This window comes from Magallana gigas, chromosome 6, assembly GCF_963853765.1.
Source record: "Magallana gigas chromosome 6, xbMagGiga1.1, whole genome shotgun sequence".
Taxonomy (NCBI): Eukaryota; Metazoa; Mollusca; class Bivalvia; order Ostreida; family Ostreidae; genus Magallana; species Magallana gigas.
In genome coordinates, this window is record NC_088858.1 from 35,695,670 (window position 1) to 35,717,570 (window position 21,901).

The window sequence follows — 21,901 nt, forward strand, 5'->3', positions numbered from 1 at the left end:
TTATTCACACGAAATATAATTGAAAAAATTTGTAATTTAATTATTTACGTATTTATAGAGATATGCAATTTTTGGTTCACTCTGTTAACGGTAAAAGTATAATCAATCCGATATCTTTCCGGAAATATTTCTGTTACTTTTTTATTCAGATTTTAGTCTGTAACGTAAAAATGCACTTCCGGTTTGAAAATTTTGACAGTAAAATGGAAAGAATGTGAAGAATTTTAAGATTTCAAGATGAGCATAGGGTAAGGATTCGTTTTGTCAATCGGCGTAAAGTCAGTTCAGGAGCAGAAAGATGACATCGTGCTAGGAATATTTATTTGAACTACCCCAAACTTCATGAAGTTTTTTTGTACCAGCAAAATGTGAGTGCACCTTGAGTGTGCAATATAGTACGGTAGGAACGTAGCCCGTAGGTCGATCAGAATGTTAACCACTGGTTACTAACAAGCATGCCGCATGTCATAGCATTCAAAGTAATGATAAGAGCTAGCATAGTCACGTCTAACTTTATCAAAATATGCATATTTTAAAAACTATTATTAATTGTAATTAATATTTAGAAAAAAAGTGCAATTGCATTACTATCAAATTAATGATCTACTGATTACCTGTGTAATTATGGGACAAGATGTAGTGTGTCAATCTGTTTAGGATAAAATTGGTATTCCTTTACTGACTGGTGTTAAAGTACATGTTTCTTGATTATAATATGCTCATTAAAATTATTTCTTGAAATACAGCCAGATATCAGTTGGAGAGGAAAGTGTGTTTGATTTTCTTAGGAATTAGATATTATATATAATTAAATTTGCAAAGGAAAGTGTTTGAAAGAATGGCTACAATTTAATGTAAATGTTACAAATTATGATCCATCAATTTTGCAAAAAAAAATTCAATTTAACAATTAACATCCTTAATTTGTTTAAATCTATGAGAAGTACTGTTAAATTTAAAAAAAATGTTGTCCTGATATATATTTTAACCAAATGAAAATTCTCTCCCATTTACAAGACCCACAAGCTAATAGGAATGCTTAAGAGAACAATTAAACACCCCAAAAGAAATTTAGGAATTTTTTAAATTGAATTTCAGTATTCATATCAAAGAGAAAATCTTAAAGTTCTCTATTTAAAGGATTTCTCTGACTGCAGTCAATAATTAGAGGTATGGAAATATGTGGTAAAGAGATCAAGACTTGATCATGTTGATATTCAAAAGACTGTATTTGTTGTAAGTTGCATCAAAATTTCCTTTCTTCATATTTTTTTAATGTCTAGACATCTCATTAAGTCTATTAAAGATTACTTTCTTTCAGCACTAGACTTGGAAAGAAAATAACAGCTTTTAAATATAGGGGCAATGCCGCAGTGCAATTAAGAAGTACAATTTGGATGTTTTGTGCAATGATGAATATACACGTTACTTTTTCAGTTATTGTTTTCATTGACAAACAGTACATTGGAATATTTTTTCTCCTGGTCCTTAGATATATAGGTTGCAAACTGTTATCTTATGTATACATGTATATACCAGTGCCATATTAAGCAAACTCGATTTATTTGAGGATTTTTTGTTAATAAAATATCCTATCAATATCTTCTCTACGATGATATTTGAACAATTTCTTGTACTAAGTGTTCCACACTCAAAAAAGGCTTTCCTCTCTGCCTCATGCTGGCTTCATCAATTTTATGTAAGTGTTAAACATCATGTTATGATAATCAAACCATAAACAAGGCATAATACTTCGCCAGCATCTGAGTTTCATTTGTAAACAAATCTTTAGAGCACATTTTTTGCTAGACTATCTAGATATTTTGACTACCAACATGCAATGGTCAGAATGCCTCTGCTATATTTGCTTGAAGAACTTTGTTGATAAAGAGAGAAAAAATACATGTATAAAAAGGGCAGTGAGGTTTGTGTTTACTTGGAGAACAAAAGTGCCAGATGCTACAACAGACCGGAACTGTCTGATTTCATTAATTCACTCTTTCTTTGATGCTTTATGAACCACAGCACAATACGTTCAGGGGTGCCAACAAGATCATTTGTGGTGTAGACATTACTGTAACAAGACTGTTGAGAATTTTTTTTTTTAAATGAATGTCTTACAAATATTTTTGCTGTGTCAGAACTAAAAAAAATCACTTGCTCAAGTCCTTTTGTTGAAGGTAACAAATTTTAAAGATTTTCAGTTTACAAGTTTGATGTTTTGGTGTACAAAACATGGTATTTACTTCTTTAGTGTGTTCTGTAATTCACACAGGAGTGTTACATATTCTTGTTGCAAAAAGCTGTCATACAAGCAGTAAAGAGATATTTAATGTGCTTTGACAACTAGCAGTTCTAGCAATGGATAGTCAATTGTTCTGTCACATCCTGAAGTACCCAGTTCCATTTAACCAGACAAAGCTTTTTAATACCACAACCTTTAAAAGCTGTGTCAACATTTCTGCCATGAATGAAAGTCTTACAAATCATAACAAATTAATGGCAAATTGTGACATTCCTCTCTGAATACAGTTAGGACAAGTGCAGTATAAATTTCTCTGATTTTTGCAAAACTGCACAACTGCAGGTTGATTCCATGCATTGAATGGTCAGAAAGATATGTAAGTAGTGCATAAATTGCTATAACCCTGAATTATTCTTCATGAATTTAGCAGATAGACTGTGGTCACTGGTCAGTGTTTGGGTCACCATTAATCTCTCTGTCTTCCCTTGGCTTGTCTCCCCTGTGGCATTCTTGGAGTGTTGAGCTTAGCTACTTGGCAGCTCCACTATAGGCAATATTAAGCTGATTTTCTGTATATCTCCTTGTATGTTTATTCTGCACTATCTGTCCCCAGACCCTTCCACTGTGTGGAGATTATGACTTTTACCTGGGATCTGCTTGATCACATTTAAATGCCCCACAAACACTGGACTGATACTACAATACAGGAGAGTTAATGATGTTTGATGTGTGTCCGATTTTACGTTACTGAGCGGTGATCTGTAATTAACCACTAGGTCACACCCTGGAGATTCCTCTCCCCGTAACAATGCCTGACCTAATGGACCATACCGGAAAACCGGTCCGTGAGAGTCTAGGGCATTATCCAAATTCTGGCTGTCACCGAGAAAGGTGGCAAATTTTTGTTTACTTTATAAACAAACTCTATATCTCTCAATTGCTTATATATTCCCAAAGAACTATATGAGGGATTGAAGTTTGTCATCAAAAGTCTTGTCATGGGGTTTTTATATAGCTACTAAGGAATGCCTTGTTACAGACCGTGTGTGAATTACCAAGAAGAAATAAAGACCACAGTTCTGTGCCTCATATGGCAAGAACAATGTCCTCCTGTAAAGTTTCTGAACCATTATAATTATGTCCTGTAGTTTGAAGCAAGAAAATTTCAAGGTTGCTTCGAAAAATTTTGTGCTTTGAGTTTTTAATTTGACTTGTTTTTCAACCTGGGGAAAAAAAACAACAAATAGTTGCTGCATTGTTTTTAAGATATAAATTGTCAAACACCACACTATAATTTCGATTAGTGTAGAAATCATCCAGGATGATTTACAACTTACTGGCCTATCAACTTTACACCAATTTTAGTACACTTTTAATTACATTGGGGCACTTGCGATATGTAAATCTATAGTCATTATTTGACCACAGTGTCTCTCTCAGGGGAGAAACCACTGATGCTTTCAGCAAAGAACATTCACAGCCACGTCTAGGAAATCATTCAGTCTGATGTAATGCTCTTTCTTGGCACTTGTTTTCTGTACCCAATTACAGAGTTATTGGGTTAGAATGTAAATTAAGAGAGAATGTAGAGTTAGAGATATCAGTGACAGGGATTCTGTAATCGTAGCCAGGTATGGGGTGGGAGCCTAGGTGACATGGTCAGTCACACACACACTGTGGTCCAGGTCTTACCTGATGCCACCAGACAACACCTATAAGAAAAGGGAAGTTTTGAGGACTTTTAACAAAAAAAAAAAAACAGGAAAAAAAAGAAAGTGATTTTGGATTACTCATGGGTGGACAATTGATGCACATAGGAATGTTCTAAGGACTGCGGTCTGAAGATGATGTCTGCTGTGTACATGTTGAAGGCTAAGACGTTGTGGTATGTTACTTATGTCGTCTTCTTTATATGTATTGGTTGTTGTTGTTTTCAGATGTGTATTTGTCAACAAATGGATCAACTGTTGATTAAAATTTGTCAGTCCACTTCAAGTGATGGCTGTAGTTGTTTTGCTATGGACAAAGTTTACTGTACACTACTTAGGTGTGCTTTGAAATCATTAGGGTACCCTTTAAAAGAAATAAAAAACCCATTAGGCATTAGCCTAGTTTTTCTGCCCGATTTAAACTGGTCAGGTCGGAAGACTAGATTAGATCTTGCTGGATCTGATCGGGACAGTGTGAGAAATTCCATCCAAGGCATCTGTACAGACTTGTTAACTGTCAACTGAGAGATCTGAGCCATTATCTGTAACAAGACACTGCATCCTCCACCCTCCCAACAAAATTCTGCCCCAGTTGGGTTTATTTCGTTTGGCTGATTGGAAATTTGTGTATCTGAGTATCACATATTGCCTTTTGATGTCAGAATGGGACTTATTCTAGATAAACAATAAAAGTTTTAGAATTTATATATGTACCTGTAAAATATTCTTGTAACAGCTACAAATGTAGGTGCTAAACATGTACTGAGAATATTTCCTGAGTATTGTGTCAAACAATGAGATTTTGAACATATGAATAAATATCTGAGGAACAAATTTGATTACTAAAAAAGCAAAGGTTAAATAAAGGGAAGTTTTAATGGTGTGATACATTGATAACCAGATGAAAGACTATGTATTTTTCTTCCTAAATCTGCTTTTTGGTAATGAAAGATGTACCCCGCAAGCATGCTAGAGCCTAGTACTAAGAGGTTCACAGAAAGATACTTATGACTTTGCAAAGATGACTGCAATTAAATTGCCAATCAAACCTGAAGTGAACATTCAAACAACTTATGTTTATCATTTAGTTAGAGAAATCTTGTTTTCTAAATGTAAAAATGTTTTGAAGTAAAAAGATCAAAATTTATTAAAAGAAAATAGAAAAGCAGCATTAACAACCAGCAGAATCTTGTTCTGATCTGAAAATAAAAGCATCATCACTGTAGTTTTAAAGGGTTAATTTAATTCAAATCTCATGATATTTTTTGAATGGAGATCTAATTCAAGACTTTTGTAATGGATATTGCCCACATTAAGAGAGCGAAATGATTAGAAAAGATTGAAATGCAATAAAGCAGAATTGTTCATTTCACCGTGTAGATCCGATGACAGTAAGATAAGCTGAGATGTTCCATTGTCAATTTGTTGGAAGGATCAAGCACTTTTGTTCATGGTTCTATCTGTTGACAAGACGGATTGTTGAAAGGACGAAATTGGTTTGTGTACCTATAATGAATCTCCATTCATCCATCCCAGATTTTGGATATTAGTAAGAATAACACTTGTTGTTGTAAACTTGTTTGGCTGTTTTTGTTGTATTCTTTGGATGGAAGGGTCAATATTTATATTCTAATCCTGATGGCCAGTAATGGTGGGGAAGACATGGGGGTCTTGAGTCCGAGAAAATTGCCGTAAGTATATATCCCCCTTTTTTTCTCTTCTGCTTAATTTGCTCTTCAGTTTTATCAAATTCCCAAATCAGAGAGCGTCATTTAAACAACGGCGGCGTGTATATTGGAACGGGAGCCTCGGTGCTTGGAGAGAGAGAGGAGTCATTTATCCATGGCACATCTATTTTTTAAACCTTTTCAATAGGGGTATTCTGTGTTGTTGTTTTTTATTATTCTGGGTGTTGTATGCCCAGTATATATAAGGAAGGACTCGAATGACTTAACGTCAGTGTGTGTATTGACGGGTGGCAGACTGTGATTGACTATCGATCATGATTGAGGACACGATCGCCGAATTGAAAACTCGCGTGTACAGGGTCTCAAGTATCATTAGAAGGTAAGGGAAATTGTCTTTCATATACAAGATTGTTCATGTTATGTTGTAAAAGTAACAACTTTGTATTTCTGACACTTATCAGAATACAGCGTATTGTTTTAATTATTGTTTTGGAAGGAAAGTTGCCTCCCTTACGCTGCTGTTTTTCATTTTCTTAGCGGTTTAGTGTGTAGTGCGTGTACATTTATGAAGTTATCTTGCGTTTTCATTTTTGGTCCAGATTAACAACTGCTGCAGCAAAATTGATTCAAGATAAAAAAATAATGAGGTTTCTGCATTTTTAACATTCCTGAGCGAAGTACTTTTCATTTATAAATATGGAGAAGAAATATTTGAACAAAATTTTATCTATAAAACTCTTCAGAATCCTGAGGGATGTTAATATCGGAGTCGTTTATAGCCCCATAAAACACTTAGGTACAAGGTGCTACATGTGAGGGGATTTACTTTCTGATATTCAGTCAAGACTCAAGTCTGTTGTATTTATATCTTGTTGTACATTGTAATTTCATGCTTGGTGTGACTTGGAATGAGTTTCGATAGGTAGTGAATGATTGCCCCTTCATTGCGTATTCATCAAGAATACATTTATACGGCAGGTATGTGTACCTTAAAGCCAAGACAGGGAAGGGCAATTCCACAAGCAAGAGAGCTTTAATTTTGTGCAAATTACCTGTTTTGTGATTAATTAAATATTTTACAAGGACTGCAAAAATATTTGGTTACAATTATTTGGGAATTTATCCAAATATTTTTTTTACTCATCAAAGACTGGATAGCTGTTCTTTGCATGCTTGTACTAGTATTACACTTGTTTTCAAGGTCTTTTAACCTTTTCTTCTTCTATATTGTCTCTGAAGTTAAAATACTATAAAATGGCAACAGTATAATTTTGTCAATGAAGAAACATTAATTAGAGTCCTGCATGCAAACTGTCTTGATGGGTTATTGTGTCAGTTCCAAATGTGCATCTCCCATTGATATTTACTATGTCTTGTACACATGCAGCCACCACAAATGTTTACTACACAGAGAAACACAACTGATGTCTTCCATGTGTGTGGTTGTAACGGACCAATTGTTGTCCTCCTCCTCTTGCATGTAGTGATGATGAACAACATTTGTTGAGAGCAGAAAGAGAATAATATGGAATGCTCCTATAACAGAGAATATTCCAGTCAGCTCACTCAGTGACAGCAGTAGCACCCCTCAACATCTCGAAGACAGTGGCAACCCCAGCTGGCAGGCCGAATAACATACACCTTGCATGTGTCGTGATTTGGAATTTTTTCCGCAGGTACCCAATCTACCTGTCTTACAGTGAGATTCATGGTGCTGTTTTTGTCTATACATTTATTTTCGGGAATTTTACCATCGCTCACTTGTCAAGGGCTTGTTCTGACAGCTTTGGGCAGGGGAAAGTGAGAAGTTTATACCTTTTCGGAGAAACCAGCCGCCAGAGACAATATGCTCCTCTAAATGAAGCTGATAATTAGGATGTAATTAGCATCAGCTAGCACCTGTTTCATATTCATTCTGAAGGCAGAACTTTGGGAGGAAGCTTACCAGTCCTTCTATCAGGCAGATGAAAAGAATTCATTAATGGCACTTGGAGTTTGTTGCTGATTAAATTAAGCAGTTACAAGGAGCATTACAGGTTTTTATGAGAGAAAGTTATGAATCTATTTCGGGGTACAAATTTTTTTTAATCGCAAGAAGATCTACACATCATTCTGACAGTTTGATACTTTTCTTGTAGTTGTAAAGACTCGGAAATCACATATATCTGCGGAATAAAATATCTCGCTATCTATCAGTACTCTAGATATTTCCATTAAATTTGTTGATAAACTTCTGGGATCTGGAACTTATAGATTTACGATTTTTCACGGGAGTAGGTCTGCTTCTGACATCACATATCCATCTCCTATAGATGTTGCTCTTTTATTCGTGTTTCGATCTTGCCGCTGTTTGATTGCTCCCCGTGCCTCTGTTTGCTGGGAAGGGGTGTCCGGGCGAAGGTGATAAGTCAGATCCTGTATCGGCCTGTTTCCTGCATTATTAACCCTTTTGATGAATCTTTCTCCAGATTGAACTGAAAAAATGAGGCGGTGATAGATGAGATTACAAGCCTCTTTCGATGGTTGAATTTATTACTGGAACACTTTTTGAAATTATTTCGGGAACTTGGAATAGAAACGGATTTAGTGCTCAAAGATTCCAAAAACAGATCTCTTGGTAAAGTGCTGGAATATAATTAAATCAGAGTATTTAAAGATAGAAAATTATTGGAAGCCGACTGTTCTGAAGGTGTTGTATGCTTATCATAGAGGACTTTGGATTATGTTTTGTAAGATAACATCAATTATCATTCCCTTTATCTTTTGTGGGGAAGAGAAATATGGAAGATGGTGTAGTGGAGCTCTGGAGTCAGTGTTTATATAACTACCAGACTACACTCTCTATGAAATAGGGAGGAATATCTGATGCACCTTTGTAGACTCATTATGTAAGAGGCAGACGGCAGCAGAAACCAATTCTCAATCTGTTATTTTTGTTGAAGGATACTGATATATTTTGTGGAGGATTACTATCTGTGGAATTTTGGTGCTCACTTGTTTTTCTATTTTTCAAAACATTTCCAATGAAAATCATGTCTTGGATGTCCTCGTTTGTTTCTGGTTCAGAAAGCACCAGAAGCCGACCTCCAACTCCGGATTTTCCTGTAGTGTTACCAGCAAACTTATCCGGACCTAATAGCCTGTCCGCACCTCAGAATGGGAGACAGCATGTGTCAGCCCCAAGTACACCAACTGAGACCAGTTCCCTGACCAGACAGAACTCTCTACCCCCTGTCCACGGCCAGGGACCCCAAGTTATATCTGTCAACAGACAGAACACAATTCCAAGAACTGGACAGAGACCGGTGATACAGAATGGGATCATCAGAGTTCGTGGAAGATCTTCCACCCCTGATAGAATGCCGCCCGGAATTCCTCCAGCACCTGTGACCCCTCCTCCTGGATACTCCCCCACACATACCATGCAGACAGTGCCACCCTCCCCACGGGCAGTGAGGAGGGGGATCAAAGTTCTCCCAGGAAGCCCCGGGGTGGGGAGGCGACCTCCTACCCCCGACGAGTCTGTCATACAGGATCTGTCCTGGCTTGAGCATCACTCTGTGTGGACTGACAGGCAAGATTATAAAAAGTATTTATCTTCTTTGGAGTGTTGCATGCTTTAATACGATCTACATGTATTCCTCATTATAACTTGGTATGTAGATAAATGGATCTTTTTGTTTATAAAAAAATCATGTTTCTGCATGTGCAAAGGAATGGACACTTTTATTACTGAATTTCATTTCTAATGAAAAAACTATTTTGATAGCAAGCATTCCATGCAGGTGCAGCGCTTATTTAACTGTAGATGTAAAAAAGATTTTCAAGCATGTGGATGCAGCTTGTGTTTGATGAAGTTTGGCTCTATTGTAAACACATTACAGAACATCAGTTGTTTGTGTAAAAAACAGATAGTGTTGGAATGACCTGTTCTATAACAACATATGCTTCATCTATACATCTGGGTATACCCCATCTCTTTGGTTGCCGAATCTTACACATCTCAGTGTCTTTGATGTGCAAACCCTCTGCCAAAAATAGCCTGACTTTGTGCACAGGGGGGCAGTCATGCTGGAGTAAAGTCAGGGCATCCAGATTACATTTCTATCACTATCAGCTATTGCTATCTGGCAAATGAAAAAAATAAGAAGATTCAACAAATTTCCTGTTTCACACTAAGATATGACACAATTATGTTTTGTACTCTTTGCCAAAACCAATAGGCGTAATTACACTGCAGTTTGATTGACTGAGAAACCTTCATATGGCCAGCTTCTATTCATCTTTACAAGATGGGACCTTATAGGGTCCAGGTGTTAGATGGCAGAGAGAGAAAGGGGGGGGGGGGTGTTTTCTCACCTGTCTGGTGTGTTTATAGAGTGTACAAGACTGTTTGATGAATGGGTTTACATGGAAGGAGAAGATGTTGATGGATGGGAACACTTCCTTATACCCAAAAAATGGTCTTAGATTTCAAATATTCTTCTGTGTTGGTTTTCATTACATGTATTTTTACAATGCCTGCAGCATTACTTTGGAATGAGAGAACTGTTTACTTTTGTAGCATGTCAAATGTTAAATTTTGTATATAAATTAGCCATCAGAGTTTATAAATCAGAAAAATATTGCATTCTTCATAGTAAACATACAGAATAATTCTATAGAACAGATGTTAAGTCTGAATTTTAGCTCTACTTTTAATTGATTACATGTACATGTACCATTAAGTGCCCATGCATTAAGATATGATTTTTTCCCTGAATCTCAAGTTTTTTTTTACCATTGGCTGCCAATAACATAAAACATTGATTTTCTATGTTATACTCAGAATCACAATAAAGTAGTGTATTGACACTGCAAAGTTTCTGGAACTGAGACTCTGAGAGAAAGGAAAAAAAAACTTATTGATATAAAGAGTTGAACTATTAAGGTCCAGCTGTAATTTACCTCAATGTCTGAAATTTTACAGACTACCAGAAGAATTTTTTACTCATAATTAATTACCGGGTAAGAACGATTAAAAACTTTCAGTTATTAAATTGCTGTAAATGATAGTACTGAAGTTAAATAAATTTCTATTAAAACCCCGTGCAGTGTAGGATCATAGTTTTAACACTGAACAGGTGTTATGATTTAAAGCCATTAATTGGTTGAAGTACTGAGGGACAAATATGTGAATCCCAAAAATACCTGTATGTACCTGCAGTTTAGTACCTTTAAATATATGATATATATTGGTTTGTGATAAATAAATGATGAATACCTGGTACATGAACATATATCACTCAGTTACAGTAAAATCTTGTTCTCTGGAACTCATGGAAGTCGACCAAAACTAACATAAATCTTTGAGATATCCAAGGGTAATAGAAGTTGTAAATATATGTATAATCGAACAGTGGTTTTTACTCACTTTAACACATCAATGATATTCGAGATATCAATGGTAAAGACATCAAAGTTCAACTGTACATGAATATACTTGTCTATGTAAAAATGTAGGGGGCCAAAAAAAAAAAAAAGCGAATTGCATGAACCCCTCAAAAATATTTCGTATGAATGAACAAATCTTGTACTGTGAGTTGTAAAATGATAGATAAGTTTTCCTGTATACTGTTCAATTGATGGTGGATTTGGTCTCCAGTGGCGCTATAACTTGAATGGTGGAAGTGCTAGATCTCTTCATGTGCTTTGTGTATAGTTCATCAGGGCTAACAGGGTGAATCTGGGGCACTGCAGATGAAATAAATTTGTACAATTTCTTATTTTTTGTAAAGAAGATTCCATAGGTTTTAATGTTCTTGGTAGTTTCTCTCTGTTTTAAGCAGCTCAGTTCCCAATTTTCCTTTACAAAATATTAATAACTCTTTAGAGAAAATTGATGCACATGTATCAGGGTAAGAAAAATGGTAATTGTACATTAATTTAATTTTATGAAGGAATGGAGAAGGATGTCGGAATTACGGTATTTCAATTGTTCTTTGTGGACAAAGATTTGCAATTCATTCAGATGTTTATTCTTGCTTGAGAGCAAGATCATTAGATGTATAGTGAAAAGTGTAGCATCGCATTTGTATGCATCATTTACTGGTATAATTCATGGCTTGTGGTGAATATTCTTATATCAGTAGAGTTCATTCCAAAAAGAGCTACCTGAGTACCTGTTCAACACTTGTACTCGAATGCTCTGGTTTCAGATGTTGATAGAGACATAAAACTGTAGGCCATTAATATTGGCTTGGATTGCTCCCTGTTGTGTACTTTAGCATTTTATTGGGGTACTGGGAAATTTCCCTAGCTAGGTTAGTGTACCTTTATCTCAAAATTCATGTACAGTTAATTAATTTAGCTGACATGTAAGCCCTCAAACTCATCCAAAACATTCTTCCATGACCTGACCTGGTAGATAACTTTCAGTTCTCTAGTTTTTACCTGATATTGGAGGTGAGGATATTTTCTCTCTTTGATGTTATCTGCCCCCTGTCTACTATGGTCTGTTCTCTTGTTAAATGGCCTCCCTGGACATCTATACTTATATATATATAGCTGTCTGCAGCCATATAACCCTGACAGGAACCTTGTAAATCAAATCAGTGGCCATAATCACTTCCCTATTTATGTACAGAGCTTATCAAGTAAACAGCTCCTCCTTGATTACTGGAACAGGTGAAAAGGGAAAGGGATCGAATGAATATCAGTTTGCATCCAAGATGTTTATCACTCATCCCAGGGAATAACATTAATCTTGGTTTCCCTCCTTTTTTTGGGGTCCCGATCTAGTCAAGATGAAGTTTTCTGTCAGTAATGAGAGATGAGTGTAAATTAATGATTTCTAAAACAGTGGAATTTCTGTTTGATTGGGGGTTTTTAAAGTGCATGGTGTCTATACATGGACTTCAATTTTAGACATTGAAGTGCTGGAGGGAAAACAAAGTAGCAACAATCTGATAAGAAATACAAGGAGATGTTTGTGTGTAGCATTTAAAAAAAAATCGCTGAAGAATGTCTGATAAAGTCACTATTTCTGCAATACCATCACTTGCCAACAAGTTGAACATTTACTGAAATTTTGTGGAATGAAAGTGAAATATTTGCCTGACAGCTACCTGAATTTGATGAAGTGGGCTTGGAAGTTTATTGGCTAATGATTTGTTGATTACTGGCCAGCGACCCACATAAAGAAAAAAAACACCCTTGGGTCACATCTGACCTTAGAACCAAGGGGCTCTAGCTAATGTGGCAAGCCTGTCAGTCAGGGGGCTATTAAATCATATAACTACAGGATTATAATGATAGTGGTAATCAGATTAAAAACATATCTCTGAGGAAATCAATCTTATTGTGCAGCTTAAAGCCATATCTGTGGAAGTATTTGGAAAGACAAAAAAGTGATTTGAAACAGTCAGTCTGTGCAGTAGGCCAGAACTGAAAAAAATTGAGACTTGTTTTTGCGGTAGAACTGGGCTGTTAGCAAGCCTAAGTGGAATGTTGTGTACTGACTATTGAGGACTGACTTGGTGTTACTCTGTGACAGACGGTCGGTGTTTTCGGTGTTGGAGGTAGTGTGTACGGAGTGTGTTGTCGATCATGTCTGATTCTATGTCGGTGTTGTCACACGGACCACTGAGGTCCACTGATTCTGTCGTCCAGTTCAGACTCGGAGATTTTGGGAGCATGGATGACGACGTTTTCGATGATTGGACGGATGTTACTGTGAAGTAAGATAGATCAAAAATAAAAATGAAAAAGATTCAGCTTTGTCGTTAGCTAAAACTTGATCATCTGAATGTTTTACATATGGAGCATGAAGACTTGAATTTCTTATTGATCAGTATTTGGTATTTGGTATTTCTATCCTTGTTTATGAAAACCCTGAATTATGCATGCCCTGTATTGTAACACGTATCTAACATTGCGACCCACTAAAGTATTCTATTACTGTTTTGTATTTTTTACACCGCATTTGTCATTCATCGTAGATGTATTCTATTCAGCTGTATTATGAATAATTTTGTGTGTAAAATGAAGACAGGCATATATCACATTAGAGTTTTACTGTCCCTCTGAACTTTAAAGTGAGGTGGACTGAAGCATAAAAATTTTGATATGAAAGCATTTAGAAATTTTGGACAATAATGTTAAGGATGACAATTCAATTCTTGTAATGGAAAGGTAGTGAAATGGAGAATTTATAAAATATCAGGGAAGGGGGTCTCTCTTCAAATTAGTCTTTTGTACTTATGATGTATGTGTTTTGTCTTTTTACAGGGAACAACCCATCTTCACAACGAAGGCCCATGTGTTCCAGATAGATCCAGAGACCAAGAAGAACTGGATCCCAGCCAGTAAAAGTGCCGTCAGTGTCTCTTACTACTATGACACCACGCGGAATACTTATCGCATCATCAGTGTCGATGGATCCAAGGTAGGATAACAGCAGGTTTACAATGAGGACTACATTATATGTATAATATATAACAGGGTTTTAGAATCAATACCTTTTAATAAGGATTTTTGAATACCTTGTAACATTAGTTTAAATAAGATGGGAAGGATGAATTTGACAGTGCATGGTTATAAATGAAACAGAGATGAAATTAAGATAGTGCGAAAAGAGGATTTATGGTAATAAAAAAAAAGTTTGAGTGAGTCATTTGAACTAAGATTTACTATGCATGATACACAATTTCATGGTGTGCCAGTTAAGAATTTGTGCAGCTGTATTCCTGATATTCCTACATATATATTAGAACTATTTTTACAAAATATCCCTGGCACAGAGATTTCAATTTATGTGAAGTTGTATCTATATTTATACCAACAATCTTCAATTGAAAATTAAAGAAAATATTTTTAGCTGTTAAGAAATAGGAGTTGAGTAGGGTTTTTTTTTCAATGGGGGTGTTATGGATTTCAAATGAAAGTACTTTTAACTGAAAAGTTTTAAAGATTTGATAAGGAGGACTGGTTTGGGTAAATAATGATGTAGATTGGTATCTGCAGATTATATAATAAGATGGGGGTGTCTTCCCCTCCATCACAGCAGTAACCTGCCATGCGGCTTTGTTTCCATTTCCCCCTCCCCCCTTTTTCCCATCAAAAGATAATGGGGATGTTAAATAATTTTGACATTCCAAAGTTGTGATGCAAGCTATCCCCAGTGAAACCAATCTCCCTGATAAATGAAATTGTTTATCCCAAAAAATAGCTACGAGCAGGAATGAGGAGGGGAGATATGCAGTGTTCAAGGTTAAAAAGGACAGCAGCTGTCTTCTTTTGACTGGTGGAATGGGTTGTGGGGCTGAAAGTTTAGAAATTTATTTCAAAAAGTTTGACATTTTCAAAGTTTTTTTTCCTGGTCGAAAAGTTTACATTTTCAAGAGGTTATCTTGACGTTTGAAGAAGAAGAAAAAGCTGATTAAAATTGAGATAGAGAGCTGAAAAATTTCTTTTTTCCAGTATTTATGTTTCAAGAAGTCATCTGCATAGAAACTAATAGGGGCAGTATGCCAGTATTCCAATCTATATGCTTGAGATGTACATGTACCAATATTTGCCTATCCTTTTTTTCAGCTTAAATTTTTAATCTGACTTACATTTGAAATCCAAAATAAGTTCAGGATCACTTTTGGGGGTTAAGATTGCAGACTATTAAAAAAAATCATGTAAACAAAAAATTCAAAACATTTTTCTTGAAATATATACAAGTAGGTAAATATTTTAATGTTAACATGGAACATATATATAAGATGTCAAATTTGAAGATAAAAATCTTCACTACAAACTGTATAACTAAATACATTGTATTTAAGAAATAGAAATAATAATCAGACACTGTTTTACATGATTTGCAATTTTCTTTGGGGCCAAAAATAATGAAAATTTCCTCTTTGAAAGTAAACAGGACTCCCTACCAAAAAAGGCTCAGTTAAGCCTGTAATATATGCAGTAAATACTGGTACATATAGTTCATTATTCATTGTTGCATTTTGTACACCTTTTCATCGTTGTGACTGCAGGCCATTGTCAACAGTACCATCACCCCCGGGATGACCTTCACAAAAACGTCCCAGAAGTTTGGCCAGTGGTCCGACCCCAGGGCTAACACTGTGTACGGACTGGGATTCTCCTCGGAGCAAGATCTACAGAAGGTCAGTACATGTATATCTTACGTGTTTATCTTATGTCATGGAGACTTGTATAATGATGATCTCATATATCTTAGCCCATCATAGTGACATAAGATTATTGAAGAGACTTGCTAGCAAAAGATCATTTAGCATAGGTATTTAAATGTAAATTTATTGTATTCTACCTACCTATTGTTATACGTAAATTGATGAATCGATGTTCTCTAAATATACATGTTATGCACTTTCTTTGTTCTGCATACAGTTTATAGAAAAGTTCAAAGAAGTCAAAGAAATGACCCGACAGGTGGTCAACCAGACACCACCCATTCCCCCGTCAACCAATCAGAACTCTACCTCACAGGTGAATGGGAATGAGGAGTCCCACTCCTCCTCCTCCAAGCACGCAAATTCCTCTCAACCAAGACAATTCTTGCATCACAGAAGCTCTAGCTTGTCTGCCATGCAGGTTGGTGTGGGTTGCTTCCCTTTGTCTCTAACCCACTTTCAAGCAGTTTCGTAGACAAAAAAAATCCTTGTATGAGAAAAATTTGAAATTTCTTGACAGCACATAGAATTTTTTGTAGGACACAGCTATGATTTGATTCTGGAAATTTCCTCACTTTCCACTATAAGTGTTATTTCAATGGTTTTTCTATATGAGAATTTTGAATCTTCACACACTAGCTTGCTTCATAATTCCCCCCCCCCCTTTTTTTTTTAACAAAAATAAAAAATTGGAATTGAAGTGCTGATCATGATTACAGATTGTAATCTTCATAAATTCTGGTTTTAAGCTGTAGGTTGTCTCAAAATGAGGTCATCTGTGATGTAAGACAGTTCAACAATTAATACATAAAAAAACCTGTATCAGTCATAACAGATGTGTATGTTTTACACTTTGTATCCACGCCTTCTTAGATATCGCAGATATTCATCATCATGCCTGCAATACACCCACAGACGTTAAACGAAATCTTATAACATTATAAAAACTAACTACATATATATATATAATTTGCTTTATAAAATTCTGCTTATTTTTTCATTTTGCCCAGCAAGATTTGTACTTGGATGTAAGAATTAAGCTATAAAAATAGCCTACACAAACTAATTTGCATGATTTTGTAATTTGGTGGATGTTTTTGTTCCGTCGAGTCTATAATTGAAGGAAATTTCCCACGTAAAAAAAAAACAACTTTATATGTGTACATGATATATTTATCTTCAATGGGCCGCTGATAGATTTGTATATACGATTATCATTAGGGATTTGTATGGTTTTTACTCTTCCCACTAATTGCATGAAGGTGATGAGACACTTATTGATTGAAAATGTTTTGTACATGCCTAAGATAATGCTTTTTGAAGTAAAGATTTTGGATTGTTCTGATTTCTATGGTAGAGCTCATGCTAAAAATGCTTCTCTTTTTTTTATACTAATTGGAAATTTGATTTTGTTTGGATTTGTTTTGATTTTATTTTAACATATTCAAACACCATTTTAGGGCTCAGATACATCTAGTAAACAAGATGCCAATTTAAGAGAGAGGAGAAACTCTTTCAACAGCTCACCTAACAACAGCTCCAACAATGCTTCGGAAAGTCAACTGAAATACGAGAATGATCGACTCAAATTAGCCTTAGCTCAAAGGTAATAGGTTATAGAGCATTTTAATACATTTATATGTATTCTCAGACAGATAATCTTGATAAAGAAAACATCAATTCAGACAATGTATGACAATTAATTTATGTTAAAATACTACAGGTATATATAAAGATTTGAAGTAAAAAAGTTCTAAGCTCAGTTTTGCTTGCTTTTGATATTGCTTAAAAAATTAAATATTAGCTTGTCTCATTTGTATGGCTAAAGTAACGTGACTGTTTAATAGAAAAAGCAATGAAATATTTAATATTTTAGTTCAACCAATGCCAAAAAATGGGAGGTAGAATTACAGACCCTGAAGAACAACAACTCGCGGCTTACGGCGGCGCTACAGGAAAGCACCACAAACGTGGAGGAGTGGAAGAAACAACTTGCAGCGTACAAAGAGGAGAGTGCCAAAATGAAGAAAAAGGTTGGTAGAAAGCTGTTGCAATGGAAGAAGAATCATTCATTATCATGAACTTTGGAATCAAGAATCATTCATTATCATGAACTTTGGAATCAAGAATCATTCATTATCATGAACTTTTGGAATCATTGATATTATGGAGGGAGGGTGGTCTTGATTTTCATGTATTCTGTGCTTATCCCTCACCCACAAATAAACAGCACCAACAAATTATGAAATACAGTCTTCATCTTTTATAATTATGTGGAAGTAATTCCATGAAATTACCTTTTTCAGGGAACCTTAGAAAAATTGTCGATCTTTGAAAATTTTGACCCCCCCCCCCCCCCCCCCCCCCCCAATGAATTAACCACTAAATGATTCCACAGGATTTTTGTTAATATAACATATGGTAATTTAAAAACAGATGTAATGCTTTATCAGATTACATGTTCTGCTTAGATGGCCTTCAAAATCTTGTTGAATGCAGAGGAAAATCTGTCACAATTCTTTGTTTTATTATGGTATTCCCTTGTATTAAATTCTGTGTGGTATGAAAATGAGAATTTTATTGGGTGAAATGTAAACAAGTATTGGTCTATGAAAATTGTCATTTATACCATTTTGTCTTTCGTTTAACTGGATTATATAATCAACATATGGTAAATATTTGTAGATATCTACAATTTGACTCTAATCAACATTTGTTTTGTCAGATTGTGGAACTGGAGAAGCGACAGAGTGGCTCAGAACAAGTAGCAGCTCTACAGACCGAGTTACAGCAGCTGACAGAAAGACTCGAGCGAGTGCAACTCGACAACCAAGACAAACAAGATGTGAGTTCTCAAACACCTTTCTATCTAGTCATTGTCTTCAATTCAGACTAATATGCAGATTGTGTTACTTTTTTAATGTTTTACATCATTCTTTATTATAGGAGATTAATCAGCTGAGTCTTCGAATGAGTGAGCTCTCAGCCAGAGAGACTCAAAGCTCGACTTTACAAAGCAGATGCAAGGTAAAATCATTAATTTGTTTCACCATTATTTTTCAAACACCAAATTTCATCATTGTTGACCGATCCATGAAATGAAATGTTCAATTTTCTAAAAAAGACCCAAGAAAACTTGCCTAAAAAACCTAATTAGTTTACAAAATTATTTTTTGTTGTTTGCAATACATGTATCACAATACCAGTTGCACCAATGAAATGAAAATTTTATCATAGGAATTTAATGAATTTGAAAAAATAAGAAAAATAATTACTTGTACTTTACTACTGTCAGATCATAAATGCATGCTGGATCATGTACTCTCATTATTTTGTCAGAAACTGGAAGATGAGAATGATCATCTAAAGTTAAAGGTAGAAGATCTACAGAGACAATTAACGGAAAGAAACATGTCACATGACCAAGAAAACTCGGAGCTGCTTCGGCTGGAAGATCAGTTAGGCAGCAAAGTGACGGAACTGTACGAAATCCACGAGCAAATCATATCACTAATTCGTAAAGAATCTCACAGCTGATAGCTGATACCCTCTCTAGCTATAATCCCATGTGTATCCACACAATATCTATTTTTTCCCCCAAGAAATGGAAGAGCCGACTAGAGTTTCTAAAGGCAAAGCAGGAGGGGAGACATTTCTGAGTTAGGAAGTGATGAATAGTTGTAATGGCTCTTGCCATGCAAAGGGTCTTTTTTCCAGAGAGAAAAAAAAGATCTGTGAAATTGGTAGAAAATGATAGAAATGTATCTACTGGTTCTTTCGAAGACTTTTATTGTACATAAAGGTCATGGGAATATCGAGATAATCCAATTAAAAGAAGTCAATTTTAAAGTCGTTTTACTTTGCATCATTGAAACTCATTTAATGTATCTTACTACAAGTCTGTGGTATTTATTAAGATCTGCAAGATTGAATTTATATGAGTGACAGTGTATTTTTATCTCTGTTGTATGAAAAAAACATGTGTCAAGCATTATTTGCCAAGCTGATGTATACAAAACTTGTATAATTTATTGTGGTTTTACATGTATGTGTTTTTTCCTTAGATGCTTCAATAGTTGTGTCGTATTTCGAATTGCCGCATTGTAAATTAAGGGCAGCAGTATATGAGAAGTCTCTTCTTTATTTTCTAATCTTAGTTGTGTTGTGAGCCTATCAATTTCAGGGCTTGGAATTTTTCACAGGAATTCTTGCATTTCCTCTGGTGCTTGTCAACTATGATCTGTTCACGTCCAGATATCAAGCATCGTCGCAAAAACCCTTAGCTTGTGACGATAGATATCAAGATCTGATTGTTGTGTTCTCTTGCTTTTTTGAAATTGTCCATTTTTTGGGGGGTTGTGTTTTTTAAAAAGTTTTTTCATGTTGGTTTTTTGTTTTTTAATCTTTTCAGAGTTATATGTTGCTTTGTTTTTTTTTTTAATGTTGATCAACTTTTATGTTATATATTGAATTTTAAAACACTTAATTTTAAATCATATCATTTAATAATAGAAGTTTTTATGTAGAACAATAAGTACTTATGCAAAAGATTATATATATCTATCAAAGCCACTATGCAAGTCCATTAGTTTACTTGATTATATCTGTGCCTTTCCTTGAATATCTAGCATTTTCTTTGATTTGGGATACAAATACTACCTTATATAAACAATTATAATATAGAACTTGTACACACGCCTTATCCGTCCAAACAACTAACATGGCTTCCTAAAGGTGAAGGGATTTAAAATACTAATGTTTTTCATATATCTAGTCCAGCTAAATGATGTCGTTAGCTTTGCTCTCTGTATTTATTAGTTAGAGTGGTCACATTTATGGGAACCAGATACCCAAACTATCCATTTTTTTAAATCATAAAAAGAAATATTTGTCTTGAAAAGACAATCACTGGTTTTTCTGTCCATCTTGTATGTACAATCTTATTTCCTATAGCTTTTCATGATCAGTACTTTTTAATAATGTTAAAGTAAAAGTCAAGGAGTCCAAAATGTTTTGGCAGAATAAGGATCAAATATGTCACTTTTGGACTTAATAAGTATGGATACTTTGATCATGAGAAGTATAAGTATGTGTCTTTCTGTGAACTAGCTAACTTCTTGAATTTATTTTACCTTCCCCAAGCAGACACACGACAAGATTTTTGTATTTGGTTCCTTGTGAAATGTTCTATTCTCAGTTTTTAAAAGTTGTCTCACTGTTATGTGTACAATGTAATTTAATGTAGGTCACTATATGGTCTTTTTTCACAGTTTATAGCTATATTTAAAGTGTATCCTATATGACATTGTGTGCTTCTAATATACAGACACATCAGTTTTTGCATCGTTGTAAAACCCTCTTGGTAAAATTGTGAAACCAAAGAATAATATATTTTAGAATTTTATCCGTACCAGTTGATATTAACCAAAACCAATGCTTAGATGTGGGTACTTCTTGATTAGCGTAGTATGTTGGGAGAAATTAGGGGAGTGGTCTTATAACTCAGGGAGACTCAGTGCAGTTCAAATGTACAAATGTTTGAAGGATAAAGCCCACATAACTTGAACAAAGAAATAGTTATTTACTTTTTATTTTTGGTTATTGGTAAATTAATTTTAAAAAGTTAATAAATACATGTACATGTAAATTATTTTTCAAACTGACAGCTTTCAAGGTTGTAAGTTTCCTTTATTTGCCTTGTTCTTTATCCCGTTGTCATTATTATGAAGTTGTTTTATTTGATTAATTTGCCATCATCACTAATATATGCAATATTATACATATACATGTATAAGAAATATATATACTCATTGATGAAAATGAATAAAAACAAAAAACTCATATTTTGTCGATTCCTTTTTTATTTCCCTCTAGGCACAAGTACAATAAATAAACAAAATATTAATAAAGTATCACAGTCATTATTTAGGATACCACTGCTATAGAATTATGTGGAAAAAGGTTATAAGTTTCATACACTCCAAACTGAACTGAAAAATATAGATCCCTATGCCTTCTGTTTTGGGAACACATATATGGGTGTTCCTCCATGTACATGTCCGGGCTCCATGCAGGACCATA

General features: G+C 34.9%; 1 protein-coding gene across 11 annotated transcripts; it reads left to right on the top strand.

Moving 5' to 3' along the window:
- The first annotated feature begins 149 nt into the window (after positions 1–149).
- LOC105322431 (homer protein homolog 2) lies at positions 150–21,663 on the top strand. 11 transcript variants are annotated; one of them, XM_011421155.4, is made up of 9 exons: positions 150–248; positions 13,911–14,067; positions 15,662–15,793; positions 16,038–16,241; positions 17,281–17,426; positions 17,697–17,853; positions 18,546–18,665; positions 18,767–18,847; positions 19,160–21,663. In XM_011421155.4, exons 1-9 carry the CDS (start codon positions 238–240, stop codon positions 19,355–19,357), a joined length of 1,206 nt encoding a protein of 401 aa, XP_011419457.3. In that variant the 5' UTR covers positions 150–237; the 3' UTR covers positions 19,358–21,663. The 11 variants fall into 11 exon arrangements, with proteins under 11 accessions (XP_011419457.3, XP_011419456.3, XP_065943278.1 ...); XM_011421154.4 differs by having other exon boundaries at positions 228–368; XM_066087206.1 differs by lacking the exon at positions 150–248 and adding an exon at positions 2,605–2,621.
- Positions 21,664–21,901: the final 238 nt, after the last annotated feature.

Bases quoted from the DNA above. Each gene is read 5' to 3' on its own strand.
- LOC105322431 (XM_011421146.4), top strand. From the start codon at position 8,666: ATGAAAATCATGTCTTGGATGTCCTCGTTTGTTTCTGGTTCAGAAAGC. The intron at 14,068-15,661 runs GTAGGATAACAG...TTGTGACTGCAG, and splicing joins TCAGTGTCGATGGATCCAAG to GCCATTGTCAACAGTACCAT. The intron at 18,666-18,766 runs GTGAGTTCTCAA...TCTTTATTATAG, and splicing joins ACAACCAAGACAAACAAGAT to GAGATTAATCAGCTGAGTCT.